The sequence below is a fragment of the Gadus morhua genome, chromosome 5 (assembly GCF_902167405.1).
Source record: "Gadus morhua chromosome 5, gadMor3.0, whole genome shotgun sequence".
Taxonomy (NCBI): Eukaryota; Metazoa; Chordata; class Actinopteri; order Gadiformes; family Gadidae; genus Gadus; species Gadus morhua.
Window position 1 is genome coordinate 23,736,971 of NC_044052.1, and position 18,290 is coordinate 23,755,260.

Below are 18,290 nucleotides of genomic sequence, written 5' to 3' on the forward strand. Positions count from 1 at the left end.
TCACGTAGACACTGGTTTAGGGCCGCGTCCCAATTCTGGTGCATCAACGCTTCCTCCGCAGCAGTCCAGCACCCAGACTGAAGGGGGCACTCTAGAGTCGAACAGACCAGCAGAGCAGGAGTTTCACCAGAAAGGGTTCAATGAGCTTCTTAAGATCAGATTTATGACAGTACAGTTAATTACAGTTTATGTTATTCTCGGTTCGACATGCATGTGCAAAGAATACTTTTCAACTCCCGTCCCGGTATGTAGTCCCGCGATATTATCGCCGCCGTTTTCTCTAAACTCAAATTTGATAACACAAGTTATGCTTGTATGCACATCATGTAACTCATTCAGTATAATAAGATAATGCAAGTCTTATTTATGTATCATCAAGGTAACAATGGAGCTCCTGTTCCCGAGAACTTCCGACTGGAGGACACGAGTCTGCAGCCTGACCTGAACGAAGGAGAGGTCCTCGTCCGGACGCTCTACCTGTCGGTGGACCCCTACATGGTACATAGATCAGACATTTAGTGTGCGTGGTTATTCCTCCGCTAATCAAAACTGTCCATCTGGCTGTCCACTCCCGGGTGTGATGTCAACAGAGGGTCGATGGTGATGGCTGTGATGTTCTAATCACCGTGCACCTCCACAACGAAATCACCCACATGTAAATCGCCTTCTATCGTGTTACTTCTTCTCGCTCCTCCTCTTAGAGATGTCGTATGAACGAGGACACCGGCGCCGGGTACCTAACCCCGTGGAGGCTGTCGGAGGTGGCGGACGGCGGGGGGGTCGGGCGGGTCGAGGCTAGCCGCTGGGACGGACTGGCCCCGGGGGACGTGGTCACCTGCTTCAACTGGCCCTGGGCCACGCACGGCGTGCTCAAGGGGAGCGCCCTGCAGAAGGTAAGGTGGGGTAGTAATACTAATAATAGTAAATTGGATTGATATAGCGCCTTTCAAAACTCAAGGACGCTTTACAACATGGGGTGGAACATAGAAAACAAACAAACTAAATCAGAAATGTCACACAGAGACGAACAGACAAAGAAGAGGCGGGGGTATCACAGGCAGTAGGCGCGTTTGAAGAGGAGGGTTTTGGGGAGTGTTTTGAAGGAGGCCAGGGATGAGGCATTTCGGATGTCAGGGGGGAGAGAGTTCCAGAGGGTGGGGACTGCCACACTGAATAGTAGTGGCTCTAGGTTCGACTCTCAGCCGAGAGGTACTGGGTTTGATCCCCCGCGTCCCTGAGTGGGATGCCCTGACCCATACCCGCTCCGTAACGAGCTGTGGCTGAAGTAGCGTGAGTCACTGTGGACAGAAGCGTCTGGTGATTAACAGAATAGTAGTAAACAGTACGAATGATTGGGTGTTGTTTTTATTAAGCCCTACTCACTCACACACACACACACATATAATAGTATTATTATTGTGTTCTTTTATTATTGTACCTGTATAACAGTGTTTGTATGTCAGATGGACCCCCAGCTGGTGGACGGCCACCTGTCCCACCTGCTGGGTGCGGTGGGATTGACGGGCCTCACCGCCTTACTGGGAATCCGGGAGAAGGGTCATGTGACCCAGGGGGCCAACCAGACCCTGGTGGTCAGCGGGGCGGCTGGCGCCTGTGGATCCATCGCTGGACAGGTAAGCACTGGACAGGTAAACACTGGACAGGTAAACACTGGACACCTCCACAGGTAAACACTGGACAGGTAAGCACTGGACAGGTAAACACTGGACACCTCCACAGGTAAACACTGGACAGTTAAACACTGGACACCTCCACAGGTAAACGCTGGACAGGTAAACACTGGACGGCTCCACAAGGTGGACCAGGACTTCACCAACACAGAGGCTGATTAGTTCTTCATGTTCCTTTTTTGTGACCCTCTGTAAGATGGTGCAGTGAAATTACATTTGGCAAAACTTTTACTGGAGTTGTAAAAAATAAAATTGAAAAATAGGAAAATGCATATTTAAGATTTGCATCTCCGAGCATGGAAGAGGGAATGTTAAAACAGCGAATGTTTTAACCTGTCCTTGAGGAATCAGAAGGTGGGAATACCGTCTGAGGGCCGGTGCTTTACTGTTGGTCTGTCTGTGGTAGAACGCCGCTGTTAGGAGGAAGCATGCAGTTCAAGTTATTTTATTGTGTAATGCAAAACTTTCGAGGCAAAGCAGTCATAGCTAGCAATGAAATGTGTGTGTCCCAAGCTCTCCTTAACAATGCAGTAATATAAAAAATTAAATAAAATATTATAAAATAAAAAATATTATAAGATAAGAGTAAAAAGAGTAAGAAGTATAAACTAGTTTAAATAGTTTAAATAAAACTAGAATATGTACAGTAAATACACAGATATACACTTATACATGTATGTACAGCATATATATAAACAATAACAAAAGAGTGAAGTGGCCAGCGTGTCCTCCCCCAGGTGGGCCGTCTGGACGGCTGCTCCCGGGTACTGGGGGTCTGTGGCTCGCGGGAGAAGTGCGCCGCCCTGGTGGACGAGCTGGGCTTCACGGCCGCCATTAACTATCGCCGTGACGACGTGGACGCCCGCCTGAAGGAGTGCTGCCCCGACGGCGTCGACGTCTACTTCGACAACGTGGGCGGAGCCATCAGTGACGCGGTCATATCGCAGGTATACGCCCGGGGGGGTTTCACAGGGCGGGAGGGTAGTCTAGGGGGTCAGGGTGTGTGACCCCCCCCCAGCCAAAAGGGTCCGGGTTCAAACCCTGAGTGAGACGCCGGGTAACCCTGACCCGGACTAATGACACGAGGCCACAGCTGGCTGTGAGTGGTTTGAATAAGAGCGTCAACCTCAACTGTTAAATAGAATTGATGACATATATAATATTATATTGATTTATATATTATATGTTACAATCTGGTGTTTCTTCAAGGAGAAATGGGATGCACATTTGCTGTGGTACATAGTAATAGTAATCAAATAAATGACCTGTGGATACGCGCTCTACATTCTAGATTCTCTATATTTTGAAATGTAAAAAACGAATATTAGTGTTTTTGTATTTTTCACCAAAAACAAAGAAAAGTGTATTGTGTGTAAGTATTGTGTGTAAGTATTGTGTGTAAGTATTGTGTCAGACCGAACACTGGCTCTAGGCTCTGTTCGGCCTGCTGCCGGTGAGCTTCAGCGATCCCTCCCCCCCCCATCCCCAGATGAACAGTGGGGGCCATGTGGTCCTGTGCGGCCAGATCTCCCAGTACAACAAGGACGTGCCGTACCCCCCCCCCCTGGACCCCCGCACCCAGGAGACCCTCCTCCGCCAGGGCATCACGCGCGAGCGCTTCACCGTGCTGAGCTACATGGACCAGATGGACGCAGCGCTGCTGCAGCTCAGCACATGGGTCCGGTCGGGCCAGCTCAAGGTGGGACAGACACACACACACACGCACGCACACACACACACACAATCACTCACACACACACGTGCACAATCACACACACACGTGCACAATCACACACACACGCATCAGCATGCACACTAACAATTGTGTTTTAACATTCGTCGCCTGCTCATACAGTGTGTGTGCAGTAGATTGATGGTCTGGCAGACTATGCAACATGTTATATTTAAAAGATTCAACTTATAGCATATAGGCAAAGCATTACGTTCAACACATTTATGCGAACATACACTATTTTAATAAATGTATATTCATAATAAGCGTCCAAAGAAAGATTTAATCCGTCTTATTCATCTTTCGTCTTTATTTCGGTTTAGGTTCGGGAGACGGTGGTGGACGGCTTAGAGAACATGGGAGGTATGTTGTGGTTCTTCCTTCGTTTCATTTAAGTTTTATTCAGCTGGAGCTACATTGTTTTTTTTCTTTGTTTCGATTCAGTGGCATTCTGCTCCATGATGGAAGGCGGGAACATCGGCAAACAAATCATAAAGGTATCGGATTGAAGGAAATCGATGTAGCCACAGCAACCAACCATTCTCATGAAAGGTTTTGATGAAAATGGCTCCACCTCTCGTGGCCTTGATATAGATTTGTACACATGTACCACTGATCTAAAAATGTGAGATTAACTTGAACCCTCATCTTAAAATGAAATCACACAGCTGTAATCATTGTTTTGAATTCAGTTTCAGTTCTTTGTAAGAGAAATGAAGGACAATAACTTGAGCTACAATATCTGAAGTCTATTTTAGTTTTAGTGTTGTAGACGGGGCAAAGTCCAGTGAGCCTCTCTCACTTGTAGAGTTACAAGGATGTGAGTTGTTTCCTGTTCTGTGTAACCTAGTAATGTATTTAACAATGTCATTGTGATACACACCTGTCAAGTCCATTGTCATTATCCAAGAAGAACACATCCACACTGTTTCCCGTCATGAACAGTTTATTTCACAGCACTATAAACCATTTACAAAATAAAAACTTGATTTCAATTCATTTCATTTGTCACAATGAAAAGATGTGGCAGGTTTCATTTCATCGATTCATCCGTATACTTTATATACTATAATACTATTATTACCACAGGGGAAGTAGAGGAATAATTGAAACAGCAGTACATCAAATATGATGTGTACAACAGAGCAAAAATGATTATAACAGAGCAAAAACATCAGTCCCATTATCCTGCGATAATTAATCAAATGTGCAGCATGATTACAACCACTTTCTGAACAGTTCCCACAGTCATTGAGTTGATTTTGGGAGGCGGCGATGATACTGGCAAGTTCAACTTGTAATTTTTTTGTACTCTTACGCAAAATAAAACTAATTACAATCCCATGCATTCAAAAAACAAATAACATCGGTAAAATATTGCAAAGCTGAGGAAAGAATACAAGTCATTCAACCACCGAATCTGCCCTGTATCGCCCCCTAGTGGACGTGTCACATAGTTAGATCATACATGATAATCGGGTAACAATAAATAATCGATGTGTGTAATACACACCATGAATTACATTTAATTAAACTCTCTCAAAATAATCCTTATCACTCGTTTGAGCAGCTCGTTGCGCCAGGCTAGGTATTCTGGGCCATGACAACAACCTGATGGGAGGTTTGCTAGCAGGGTCTGTACTCTTATAGACCCTGCTAGTGACCCCTTGCCTACTCCGAGTGACACACGGAGAGATTCAGTGCATTAACTACGTCCATCTCCTTAATAAAAGTAATGATGGGATACTTCACGCAAAAAAATTGTAATACAGAAACTGGTTCAATCAATTCCTTCATTGGGCATTACATTTTGTCCTTTGTTCCACATTCAGTTCAACCACCCAGCTAGTGTCCAGCCCCTGGCTGAATAAGGCCCATACGATTTGAATCTCCTTACATATTGTGTTGTAGGCAAGAGTTGCGTGTCCGAAATCCTACTTGACATTCTTGGGGTGCAAACTATGGGCCGTGGCTTGGATTACCCATGATGCCTTTAGCCAGGAGTACGATCGTCTGAACCCAAACTTTGAAATGCTTATGATTACCGATACGACCGGTAGCAGCCACCCCGAAGAAAAGGCAACCGTTTGGATAAAACTGTGAGGCCTTCAGGTTGAATTCTGCGACTTCGTTCTGAGTCCAAAGAGAGGGTACGCATCCTAACAGGCCGCCAGAACACCCCGCTATACTCAACAGGTGTGGCTGCAGCCCCCATATCACATTCAGACTGTTGCATGCTTCTTTTCTTCGTTAAGAGTGTTTTAAACCACTCTGTGGCTCAATCAATGACTCTTTTTTTACTGCTAGACGGTAACTAATAGTCCTCTTTACTGACGGACAGAACAAACCACGTACCTGTTAGACGGATGTCATTCACATCCTCAACTATAGGAACACTTTGGGGAATCGACCTCAGAAGGCCGACGGGGGAATCTACCACCGCGGGACTTGGTGTACCGGCCCCCCGGCGACGAGGATCACACGAGTACGGGTTTAACGACGATAATGTGGCGGATAATCATTTAACGGGAGGACGATCAACGGCACACCGATACAATCGATGCATAATCAACGGGATCGTACGACGGCAGCGCTGTGAGGTCGCGGTATTGCTCCGTCGCGGTTTCGTTGAGCTACCAAGATGTATAAAATACCAGTAAAGATTCCTGAAGTACAACTGGGAGCGTCGGTCTGTTCTTGAAAGAAAAAAAATACCTCATGCGCCCCCAGAAATGTTAGCTTAGCGTTCTTCCCTTTTGTTTGTTATTGTTACGATAGCAGTGACAAACACGCGCACACACACACACACTGACACACACACTGACACACACACTGACACACACACACACACACGCGCACGCAGGTTAGTTTCTTTCACTGAGAGCTCTGTGGTGTTAATCTTGGAGGATGACTGTGGCAGAGTGGCAGTGGAGCTCTGTGCAGGAGGGACTACTAATCTAGGGGTCCTTTCAGCGAGGACTCCCCTGCTCTCAGCCAGCCAGAGCTTCAAAGAGCAGAGCTTCCTGGTATAAGGGCGCGTCGGTAGGTTGGATTTGGGCGGTAAACACGTGCGCTCGAGGGAAGGGGGTGGAGGAGGGAATTTTTGAGAAGAAACAACAATTTCTTAATTATTACTTCTTTGGCAGTGGTTATGCACGTTCCCAGGGCAATGCATCCCCATAAACTGCTAGGGCTCATTAGGTTACGTAAACATTGGTTGACGCGATGCAAAAAGAAAAAGCTATAAATGATGCCGGGAGTCTTTGAGTCGGGGGCGGTGAAGTGCGACGGGGTCGTGTTCATTCTCTTTCACTTTTGAAAAGACATCTGCTGAGACAGTGGAGCAGGGATGTGCTCAGAGCTGTGATACGGTGACATGCATATTAAAACAAGACCAGCAAAGAGTTCAGGTGATGGAAAGAGGGAGGAGGGAGGGAGGAGGAGACGGGAGGGGGGAGAGAAGGGAGACAGGAGAGAAGGGAGACGGGAGAGAAGGGAGGGGGGAGAGAAGGGAGACATAGGCCGGCGTGTGCGGAGGTGATGAAGTGATGGCGAGTGACGGCATGTGTGTCAGGCTTAGAGGGGAGGAGGAGGAGGAGGAGGAGGAGGAGGAGGAAGAGGAAGAGGAGGAGGAGAAGAAGAAGGACCAGACAGGACGTAGCGGCGCGCTGCTGTCAGGAGCGCGTGGGGGCGACCTTGTCGTGGTGGGGGTCCCGGAGGCGGGGGGCCGGGCCGGTCCAGGCGCGGTACACCAGCAGCAGCCCCAGCGCCAGCGCCCAGGAGCGGACGGGCGACAGCAGCAGGGCCACGGCGCCGTAGGTCTCCAGCAGGAAGCCGCAGGAGTACGCCTGCCAGGCCAGCAGCAGCAGCATGCCCAGGTTGACGGCCAGCGCCGCGACCCCGGAGCACCAGCCCTGCCGCCGCGACGGCAGCAGGTGGGAGCGGAAGGTGTTGCCGCGGTGACGCTGGTGCAGGCTCCAGCAGACGTAGCAGGTGAGGGGCGTGTTGTAGAACGCCATCTGGTGGAGGGGCGTCGTTTAGAGGAAGCTTTAGCAATTCTTTTTTTGTGCATATTATGGTCTGCCTGACGGTGTCGGTTGTTCCTCCACGTTTGGGCATCTGGTTATCTCCATAGCGATAACCGGATGTCCTCGGTCGACCATGAGGCGTGCGAGAGGTTTTATTTACTACGAGTCACTTTGGACAAAAGGATGGATGAATACATAAGGAGAGGCCCTGCGTCTCCTACCTGCACCACGCCGACCACGTAGGTCAGGCTGCCCTCCAGGAAGTGGCCGTCGATCACCAGGCCGAAGGCGAAGCAGGCGCCGCTGTGGCCGTCGATCAGCTCCCCCACGAACCACGGCCCTGGAGACAGAGGGAGACGGACGGACGGACCGCGGGAGACGGAGGGTCAGACAGCAGGCAGACGGACGGACGGACCGCGGGCAGACGGACGGACGGACCGCGGGCAGACAGAGGGTCAGACAGCAGGCAGACGGACGGACGGACGGACAGCGGGCAGACGGACGGACGGACCGCGGGCAGACAGAGGGTCAGACAGCAGGCAGACGGACGGACGGACCGCGGGCAGACGGACGGACAGACCGCGGGCAGACGGAGGGTCAGACAGCAGGCAGACGGACGGACGGACAGCGGGCAGACGGACGGACGGACCGTGGGCAGACAGAGGGTCAGACAGCAGGCAGACAGAGGGTCAGACAGCGGGCAGACAGAGGGTCAGACAGCAGGCAGACAGAGGGTCAGACAGCGGGCAGACAGAGGGTCAGACAGCGGGCAGACAGAGGGTCAGACAGCAGGCAGACAGAGGGTCAGACAGCGGGCAGACAGAGGGTCAGACAGCAGGCAGACAGAGGGTCAGACAGCAGGCAGACAGAGGGTCAGACAGCGGGCAGACAGAGGGTCAGACAGCAGGCAGACAGAGGGTCGGACACCATAACAGACAGCCTGACAGGTCAAGCCTGTGGCAGAGGGGCTTGTGGGGGGGCAGGGACGTTTCTTTCGGCTTTTTTCAACGTTTTGCGTCACAGTCGGGCCCCTAACTGCCCCAGTCTATTTTTTTTTAAACTGGGCTCTCCATTTCGCCGTTGATGGCGACGGCGTTCTCACTCAGCGCCGGACCTTATCAGTGTTCCGATCACTCACTGATCGGTAAACAGCCTCCAGGTTGAGAAGGGACACGTTTCCTTTGACTTGGTGCCAGGAGGCCCAGAGTGTTCCCACGCACTGGGCTCTTCTAACCGACAACACGCTACATCCTCCGTGGTCACACGGTGCTAATCTGATCGGCTCTGCCTTTGGTCTTCCACTATCTAAAGAGAACTGATCATCCCGTGGAATATTTGAGTTTTCTCGATACTCTCTGTATCAACACTCTACATCACACCAGGGTGCTGTCGGACTCTTAAAGACCTGACCGACGCCACTCGTGGCCGGTCGGGGGGGGCGGTGTGAGTGGGGGGGGTACCGGGCCAGCGGACTCACCGAAGGCAGTGCACAGGTTGAAGAGCAGCAGGGAGTAGTAGAAGAAGTCTGTTTTACTGAGCAGGTGCAGAGACATCTTCACCGGAGCCAACAGGCCCACGGTCGCTGCAGACAGGACACAGAATTAGAATGTATATATAATTATTACTATCAATCAGTTAAATCTATACATGGAGGCAAAACAACACACACGGCGCCTTGGTCAAGACACAGTAGACCTCATGGTGCTGCACTTTCTTTCACAACCACGAGTGAATGACGTTGAAACGAGGGTTACAAAGAGAGTCCATAAACCGATGCTAAAGGTGATTGTAACGCAAGCAGTGCTAATGTGGCTAAAAACAGTATAGTGACAATGCTAATACTGCTAATGATGCTAATGCTAACGCCGATGGGATCTGATGGGATTCGTTTTAGACACGGACGTGTTTGTCCCGACGGGTAACGAACACTTCTACGACGGACTCTCCTCCCCCCCCCCCCCTCCCCCTCCCCCTCACCTCTGCCCGGGGGAACGAGCAGGAAGCGGTAGAGCAGCAGCGTGCCCACGTTGAGCAGCACGGCCACCAGGAAGGCGGCACGGGCCAGGAGGTAGTGGTCGGTGAGCAGGATGAAGGACTGGGCCAGGCTGAAGCCCGGGGCCAGGCCGCGCTCCAGGGTGAACCGCTGCTCCACCACCGACCAGCGGCCCTCCTGGTCCTGGGGGGGGGGGGGGGGGGGGCAGACAGACAGACAGACAGACAGACAGACACGCACACGCGCACAGACACACACAATAAGTCTTGCATTTGTTAAATTGAAAACAGAGTGTTAAGCAATTTTGATTCCATGCAATAATGAACTCCTCAATAGTTTGACAACAAACAGGAATTAAAAGTTTAAAGCACGACCAAAAAACCTTTCCTATTAAAAGAAACATGAATAAATAACAGACAAGATAGAGCCCTATCCTCCCAGGCAGGGCTCAATGTCCTCCATCTTAGCGTCGGTCGATTGTATTGTATTTGTTTATCTCCTCATCACCATTACAGTCTCAGAGGGCTTAACAGGTCAAACACTTATGACACCCTCCTGACCAAAGCCCCCACAAAGGCAAGAGACAACCCCCTTAATCAGCGAGGAAGACATCCTGAGAAGGGACCCAGAGCGGGGGTCCGTCCTTCCAGGGGGGGTCAGGAGCACAACGGGGCCATACCGGACGTGCACACATACAGGACAACACGTCAGCGAGCAGACCGGTACCGGTCGGCCATCGTCAGCCGAGCGGCGGGCGACCCACCTCTACCCGGACGCTGATGGTGTGAAGCCCCCCCTCGTAGCGCGCGGGCTCCCAGGGCAGCACGTAGAGCGGGCCCCCCGCCGACCGGCCCGGCCCCAGGGCCTCGCCGTCCACGCTGACCTCCACGGCAGTGATGGCGGCGTCTGAGAACGCCAGGACTCTGCAGGGCGGGGGGGGGACACACACCGTTAGTCTGAATAAGGTTCTGTTGCTTGGATACAGCAGATGAGGTGCTTTGGATAAGACAATAGTAGGCAAGTTATACTGTATTTATAGAGCACCTTTCATACAGCAATTGCAATATATACCTTGAGGTGCTTTAAGGTCTCCTAAAGAGGTGATTCATTCCCTGTAGCTCAGCTTGAGGTCAACACAACTTACTCAACAACTTACAACTTACATTTTTTTTATTTATTATGTTTATTTTTTTTTTTATTATTATTATTATTATTGTTTTTTTTTTTTTCCACATGGTCTTGTTTTTTTAAACGATTTATGATGACTATATGCTCTGTAAGGTGACCTTGTTGTTGTTCAGCTGTGTAGCGGACCCTGGGAGAATGGTGGTGTGCTGGGGGGGGGGGGGGGGGGGGGGGGGGGGGGGGAGGGAGGGAGGGAGAGGGAGGGGGAGGGAGGGAGGGAGGGAGGGGGAGGGAGGGGAGGGATGGAGGGGGAGGGAGGGAGGGAGGGATGGAGGGGGAGGGAGGGAGGGAAGAAAAAAGGGGACGAACCAAGGAAGCTAGAACACAGAGAAAGGAAAGAGGGGAGATAGAAGTGGAAGGAAGGAAGGAAGGAAGGAAGGAAGGAAGGAAGGAAGGAAGGAAGGAAGGAAAGGAGGAAGGAAGGAAGGGAGGTAGGCGTTCCCTGTGGCCCGGGGGGGCGGCGGCGCCACAGGGCGCCCTCCTGGGGGGACTCTGAGCTGCTGCACTGCACCTGATGTGCGTGGAGCTCCGGATCCGGCCTACGGGCTCCCGGGGGTGCAGGTACTGCGCCTCCTTGGGGTTGGTGATGAGTACTGCAGGCCAGCGCTGGAAGGTGAGGTCGGAGAAGCTGAGCAGGTCGTGGTCGAAGGCCAGCACTCGATATCTGCAGGGGGGACACACACAGCGATACAGAACAAGTATCATATTGGAATCCTAATATATATATATATATATATATATATATATACACAGATAAAAACATACAAAAATAATAGATATATTTATATGCATAATTAAAAAAAAAAATTACAGATACATTTAAAAAAAATAAAAAAATATCTAAAAACATTTTTTTAAGTCAAATTGAACAATAACAAGCGTGCGCTGTGTGCGACCTGCGGTTGTCCATCCAGTCGCCCAGCTCCAGCTCCAGGGTGCCCTTGGGGTGGCGGCTGTGCAGCACCGGCATCAGACCCCCCAGGGTGTGCAGGTGACCGCACAGGTATGCAACCGCAGAGCTACACACACACACACACACAATTAGCTACACAATAGGAATGCATTAATACATTGTATTTATAGAGACGCCTTTTAAGGTACTCAAGCTGTGTGTGTGTGTGTGTGTGTGTGTGTGTGTGTGTGTGTGTGTGTGTGTGTGTGTGTGTGTGTGTGTGTGTGTCAGAGATGGAAATTCACTTTTTTGCCCACCAGCCCCTGTGGCTGGTAGATTTAAAAATCTACCTGCCACTCATCTTTTTTACCAACCACTTTTTACGCAATATTTTTTTTAAATATATGCGTACATTGTAAACAATATGATAGTAACAATAGATAAGAAAAGTGTTTTTCTTGCACATAGTTTTTTCCATCAGAAGTGATTTTTACTGTAAGTAGGGGCTACCAAGGAACTGAGTTAAAAATTTTACACTCTGACCGCATATGATAAACGATACACAGGTATCTGCCATGTTAAGTCATGTTTATTTCAAAGGTGTTACGATGACAAGTTTGGGGATAATTCATCTATACAAAGTATTTTCAATAAAAAAAAAATTGACACATTAACAATAAAACAACATGCATGGCTACTCCATCATAAGTCAATAGGAACATTGGTTTTTCAGTGCACTGGCCTTTTAATTTCTTCAATTCAGCCAGATGTATAATGAAGTCTGCCCCTATAATGCAACAGATGAATCCTCTCGGTATAGGAAGACTCATACTCTGCCTATGCATTCGAAATTAAACATTCGAAAACAGACCATGAAGAAACAAGAACAAGAAACACTGACTTAATAAGTGCAAGACACATTGAAGAACGTCAGAATACATTACATTTCTTTCTCTAGTAGTTCTTTCTTTGTATGTCAATAATTAGCCTAGCATACTATACCGAATGTTGATACCGGCATATTATCTCTATGGTTACCGGTATATTATCCCGGATGTTGACATTCGCAGTTCAGCAAAAGAGGCGTAGAAGAAGAAGGGGGCTGGATGTTGGCGGTAATGGAACTGTGCAGCGCCGTATGACGAATGTATTAAATATGCAAATTTGATCGGACCGGACTGGAAAGTATTACCCGACACAGTGGCGGGTGAAGTGACACAATTCCCCCGCCTCCATACAAATCCACCCGCAAATGGTGTGTCGCGGGTGTTCATTTTTCATCCCTGGTGTGTATGTGTGTGTGTGTGTGTGAGATGATCACACCTGATGGACTATTTATGATGTGTGAATGTGTGAAGCACCACCCACCCGCAGTCACTTCCCACAAAGTCTGTTATTTAAAGAGCACCCATTATGCTTTTTCAACTTGTATGACCTATAAACGTTGTTATAATGATTTATAGTCATGTTTAACCGTACTAAAGTGTCAAATAATGACGTACATGCATTTAGACGTGTTCCCTGCTGACGGTCTGGGGGGGCTGTGCAGAGCGCTAAACACTCGGGACGCCGGTCGCCAATTTTTCGGGACTTATCTACGTAGAACAATCCGGATTGTCCATGTATGGTAATGCTGCAGCATGCTCTTCCGGAAGGTAGCCAATCACAACGGAGTGGGGTCGGCAGGAGGGGGGCGAGGGGGCAGAGGGGGACGAAGCCGAGTGTTGACAGAGAAGGCTGAAAGCGCCCAGATGAGAGGAAGAGTTTCCCGAAAAAACGACATTGTTTTTTGTGCTTTCTTATTAATAGGAGTCATTAATAAGAAATTAAGACCAGAAAAGTACTATAATAGGAGATCTTTAAGGAAAGAAGATAATTCCTCATAAATCTGGAAATGGGGAACAATGATTTGGAATTGGGCCTGACTGAAGTCACATGACCGCAGCACCTGCGTAACCACAGCAACCACTAATCAGCCCCACGAGTTACGGCGATAAAACACAGGGGAAGCAAAGCAGTCTAGTGCCGCATCAGAGACACACTCCATATTCATAGACCCCCACCCCCACACACCCCCACCCCCACCCCCACACACACACACACACACACACACACCCCCCTACCTCATGAGGTCCCGGAGGCCGGGCGCGGGGGAGATGACGGTGGAGGTGGTGTAGTGGCCGAACCACACCGACTGGTTACTGCTGCGGCTCTCCTCCCGGAACGCCGTCAGTAGGTCCATCTGGGTCTGAACCCGGAGGGGGGGGGGGGGGGGGGGGGGGGGGGGGGGGCGGGGGGTCATTAATTACCAGGGACGGTGCATTAGCCGGGGGGCGTGGCAGTAACCGATAGCGACGGCTGTTAAAAGAGGGGATGTAATGCATCATTTCCTCTTTGTGTGTAGCACCCAAGTGGGTGCTACATACTGGTGGATGTAGTATTCAATCAATAATTAAATCCCTCATTTCATTCAATCCATTATTTGTGATGGTTGTTGTTGTTGTTGTTGTTGTTGTTGTTGTTGTTGTTGTGTATACTACATTAAGCAACGGTTTTGTTTGTTTGCGGTTGCGTCTCCAAGTGGGTGTGGATTGCATTCCTGACACCGTAGTGCTGGTAGTAACGCAGTGCTCCTACTGTTGCATGAAACTCTCTCGATCAGTGTGTAGACCGCACCCTAATACCTCGTCTAATTGGCAATCTGTTCCTTGATCCTTGAGATCGGACTAACGATGTGGCAGCAAGGATGTTGTTTTACTGACTCCGTCGTCATCGTTAGGCTAATGAGGTAAACATACCCCCTCTTTGACCTAACGAGGGAGTTGACCGGCAGTGGGTCCCGTTTCCAAGGTAACAAAAGGTGGACCCATCACCTGGTCCAGAATGCCGAAGAAGTTGTAGGGTCTCTTGGGTCCGGGCGTGAGCGTGGCATCAGCACAGACGAACGAGTAGTTCCCAAACGGAGTCTGGTGGACATAATGGAACGAGCCCACCTTCTGATTGGCCGAATACTTCCTGGTGGAGGAAGAGAAAAGAGGCTGGGTGTCAAATTAGTCTCAAAGGACTTCAGAGGCCCTCGGCCCTTCAGAGACCCTGACCCTAACCCTAACCCTCGTTATAGGGGAACCTGAGCCCTCAGAACAGCAAGGACATCATGAAAAGGTTCAGGATGCTGCTGTACAGAAACTGGTTGATTCACTTTGCTGTAATGTTCATAAGCATGATGGCATGGCATCAATTCTAACCCGAACCCTATTTTACCATCACTAACCAATCGTTGAAAATCTTTGGTTGACTGTTAGTTGACTGTTAGTATTATAACCTTCTTGTGCACCAGGATCGTGTCATAGCAGGCGCCACCACCCACTCACTAATCACAATCTACTGTTATACAGGTCACATCTTTCAACATGGTCGAAGAGGCCCGGGGTAACAAACATGTCTAGTCTGACACCTCCTCTACGGTCGGAACAAATGAGAAGTGAGTATCGAGGGAAATCCCACAGAAAACGACCACAGCATTGCAGAACATTGCAAAGCCAGGACATAAATCGTCATTGAGAGTCTCGAGTCCTGACAGCCGAAAAATAAAACATAATCTGCGTCAAAACGCAGGAGAGGTTAAATTGTGCTTGCATTTTCATCTTATTGTGTGAATTGGATAAATGCAACTTAAGTCTGTTTCTTGATTACGTGACAGACACGCAAGCCCCCTGCCTCACTGCTTACATTGACCAAAGAATGTGCTTCTTGTCACTTAGAAACATGCAGAACTGGACTTGAAAATCAGCCGTGTCCTTCTTTTACATGACAAACATCGTACATTCAAGAACCACTACTAACCTGTAGTAGTTGTTGACACTGTCCAGTGAGATGATGTTAAACGCATCTGTGGAAGAAAAAAAAAAAACATCTGTGATGTCGACCGGCCTGTACACTGTCGTGTGCGTGAAGCTGGACTTCCTACTCAATCACAGACAAACCAGGCCAGGTGGAAAACACAAGCAGGTGATCCTCTGAATTTGTCTTCTGATTAAATTACAGGATATCATTTCCTGGTGTGCTTTTCCCATTTTGGTCCAAATTGATCAAGTTGCAGCAGGTCAAATATGCAACAGCTGTGATCGAGATCAAGTCAATATCTGTTGGTAGAAAAAATGGCAGATCGGATATCATGTTGATTTTTTTTTTGCTCTGCACAAATGTCTTGTGGTTTGTCCTGTCTAACATCTAATCGCTCACAATCCAATCAGAGGACTGGGCCGCTGGGGCAGCTTCCTGCCACGGCTGGGAGAGAGATCACTCCGTATTACGGTTCGTTATCCTGCTTCAGAGATACTGAAGTCAGGAAGACCAATACTACTCCATTCTGCATATTGTCATGCAATCGTTTTTGGATCCAAATGTAGGCTTTATGATGACGTTTGATATCGGTGAAATATGTTTGTTTGAAAAACAAGAATTGTGCCTCCATTTCTTTAAAGGATCATTCAGTTCAATGTCAATATAGCCCAATTGGGATATTAAATATTACATGTTATATGCATATATACATGCGTCCTACTTTTTTCCTGTTCTATTAACGAGCCTCTATTTAACCATAGAGCGAAGCGGTCATTACGAGGCAATTTCGAGCACATCAATCCATCTGTGATCGATCCACACGTGGTATGATGGGACGGTTCCAACCTGCCCCCAAAACAGGTGCACCAAAACCCCCGTAGATATCAATGTGCCGATCGACGCACTCGGCCCCTCCCCCAGGGGGTAACAGCGAGGGTAGTCACCCCCAGGGGGTAACAGCGGGGGTAGTCACCCCCAGGGGGGTAACAGCGGGGGTAGTCACCCCCAGGGGGTAACAGCGAGGGTAGTCGCCCCCAGGGGGTAACAGCGAGGGTAGTCACCCCCAGGGGGTAACAGCGAGGGTAGTCGCCCCCAGGGGGTAACAGCGGGGGTAGTCACCCCCAGGGGGTAACAGCGAGGGTAGTCACCCCCAGGGGGTAACAGCGAGGGTAGTCACCGTGGTTTCCACGGATGTCGATCCAGCGGGTGCGCTCCAGGACGCGGGAGCGCTTCAGGACGTTGTGGTAGGCCTGCCACTCCACCTCGTGCTGCAGCGACCCCACCTTGCTCTCCGTCTTGGCGTCCGTCAGGTCTCCTGTGGACGCCAACGGAGGAACACGGTGAACACGACGGGGCGGGTCGATTCTTCCTCAGCGTTCAAGTCGAGGAACTCCACACATTGACATTCAGCAGAGACGTGCATCGGGGTACACACTCAAAACCGGAGCCATGACAGAGATCTTACACCTACATTTACAATTACGGTTTAGGTATTTTATCCAAAACGACGTACAACAATTCATTCACACATTGACACACTGACGGCGGTGTCAGCCACGCAGGGCGACAGCCAGCTCGTCGGGAGCAGTCAGGGTGAGGCGTCTCGCTCAGGGACACCCCGAAACTCAGCTAGGAGGAGCCGGGGATCTTACTAGCAACCCTCCGGCTACCAGTCAACCCGCTCCAGCTCCGGAGCCACTGCCGCCCCACCTCGTCACTAGGGCCACCAGGATACCCACCGATAGCAGGATACTAGAGAGACATGCATCATATGCTGCTATACATTCAGCCACGTTTGACAAGGCAGGAGAACCGGTCGACTGATTACCTGTTGCGAGCACAAGAGCTGGTTTGATCACTTCCACCGTGTCAGTGCAGAACGTCTCGAAATCGGGAATGCGCTTTGGGTCATGAAAACGGCTTATGTGGATGTCGGACACCTTGAATTACACACACACAAAATATATATCATGTTATCAACGATTAAAAACCACCCTGTGTGTTTATCCAAGTAGTAAGACTAACACAATACATTTCCTAATCATCGCTCACAACACCTGGTGTGTTTGTTTGTCTTTACAGTAAATCTGTCATAGGGAAGGTCTCTGAAGAGGTCTCTGTATTGAGTTGAACACTACACATTAACCATGCCATTGGCGCAACAATTTCATTCAACAAGCAGTTATCCTAAGGCTACAATTTAAACAACAATGTGAATCCCCTGGGGATCAATAAAGTACCAATCTATCTTTCTACCTATAGACACCTCACCTGTATAAACCAGAATATATTATTAAACTCTCCGCCCGGGAACGGCGGACTGTTCCCCTGGGACTCCTCCTCATCGCTGGCGGAGGGTCCCTGTACGCTCCGCTTGGGGTGCCAGGAGGTGTCGTAGCTCTCCAGCACCCAGGAGGTGATCCACGCCAGAGCCAGACCGAGGAGGACCAGCGCCCCGAACAGCCTCAGCATCCTCCTGTAGTGGGAGAGAGGAGGCTAGGGGGGGATATACTCATAAATCACACATCAACACTAACTAGGGGGTCTGGTTGAACTGGCTTAGCGAGCTACATGGCTAGGAACCGAGGCTCAGACCGTCGCTGTGGCCTCCATCGCGGCCGAGAGAGAGGCATCGAGGCGCAGTCTTCATCCGCCGGTCCCTTCACGTTAGCCCGCTAGCAACGTTGCCAGATTGGGCCGGATTTTCCGCCCAACCTGGCAACCCTGTCTGAAGCGCGCTACAGCCAGGGTTGCCAGATTGGACGGAAAATCTGTCCCAATCTGGCAACGCTGCCCCCTAGCTCACCGACTCTGGTCTGTTGGACGGCGAGACGTCATCCGTGCCTGCGTCGTCCCAGAAGCCCTTGCGCGAAGCGTCATTCTGTAGGGGCTGCGTTCCAAACCGAAGTACCCTTCCTACCCCTCA

General features: G+C 49.8%; 2 protein-coding genes across 4 annotated transcripts in view; one reads left to right on the forward strand and one right to left on the reverse strand.

The window, feature by feature from the left end:
* The first annotated feature begins 47 nt into the window (after positions 1–47).
* On the forward strand, positions 48–4,422 carry ptgr2 (prostaglandin reductase 2). Its single transcript, XM_030355728.1, has 8 exons — positions 48–244; positions 380–498; positions 702–893; positions 1,464–1,634; positions 2,429–2,638; positions 3,181–3,390; positions 3,747–3,786; positions 3,868–4,422. Exons 1-8 carry the CDS (start codon positions 208–210, stop codon positions 3,930–3,932), a joined length of 1,044 nt encoding a protein of 347 aa, XP_030211588.1. The 5' UTR covers positions 48–207; the 3' UTR covers positions 3,933–4,422.
* tmem62 (transmembrane protein 62) overlaps positions 4,352–18,290 on the reverse strand; it is a 15,361-nt gene continuing 1,422 nt past the window's right edge. The window contains exons 1-14 of one of the 3 annotated variants that reach the window (XM_030355727.1): positions 17,960–18,198; positions 17,636–17,840; positions 17,193–17,304; positions 16,542–16,679; positions 15,365–15,410; positions 14,395–14,536; positions 13,645–13,769; positions 11,526–11,648; positions 11,141–11,293; positions 10,208–10,367; positions 9,429–9,627; positions 8,929–9,033; positions 7,673–7,791; positions 4,352–7,442 (exon numbers count right to left, since the gene is read on the reverse strand). In XM_030355727.1, the coding sequence (XP_030211587.1) occupies positions 7,098–7,442; positions 7,673–7,791; positions 8,929–9,033; positions 9,429–9,627; positions 10,208–10,367; positions 11,141–11,293; positions 11,526–11,648; positions 13,645–13,769; positions 14,395–14,536; positions 15,365–15,410; positions 16,542–16,679; positions 17,193–17,304; positions 17,636–17,840; positions 17,960–17,997 (2,010 nt within the window). In that variant the 5' untranslated portion in view covers positions 17,998–18,198 and the 3' untranslated portion in view covers positions 4,352–7,097. Of the gene's footprint in view, positions 7,443–7,672; positions 7,792–8,928; positions 9,034–9,428; positions 9,628–10,207; positions 10,368–11,140; positions 11,294–11,525; positions 11,649–13,644; positions 13,770–14,394; positions 14,537–15,364; positions 15,411–16,541; positions 16,680–17,192; positions 17,305–17,635; positions 17,861–17,959; positions 18,199–18,290 lie in introns of those variants that run through there. The other 2 variants (XM_030355726.1, XM_030355725.1) reach the window with 2 other exon arrangements.

Bases quoted from the DNA above. Each gene is read 5' to 3' on its own strand.
- ptgr2 (XM_030355728.1), top strand. From the start codon at position 208: ATGCATGTGCAAAGAATACTTTTCAACTCCCGTCCCG. The intron at 2,639-3,180 runs GTATACGCCCGG...CCCCATCCCCAG, and splicing joins GTGACGCGGTCATATCGCAG to ATGAACAGTGGGGGCCATGT. The intron at 3,391-3,746 runs GTGGGACAGACA...ATTTCGGTTTAG, and splicing joins TCCGGTCGGGCCAGCTCAAG to GTTCGGGAGACGGTGGTGGA.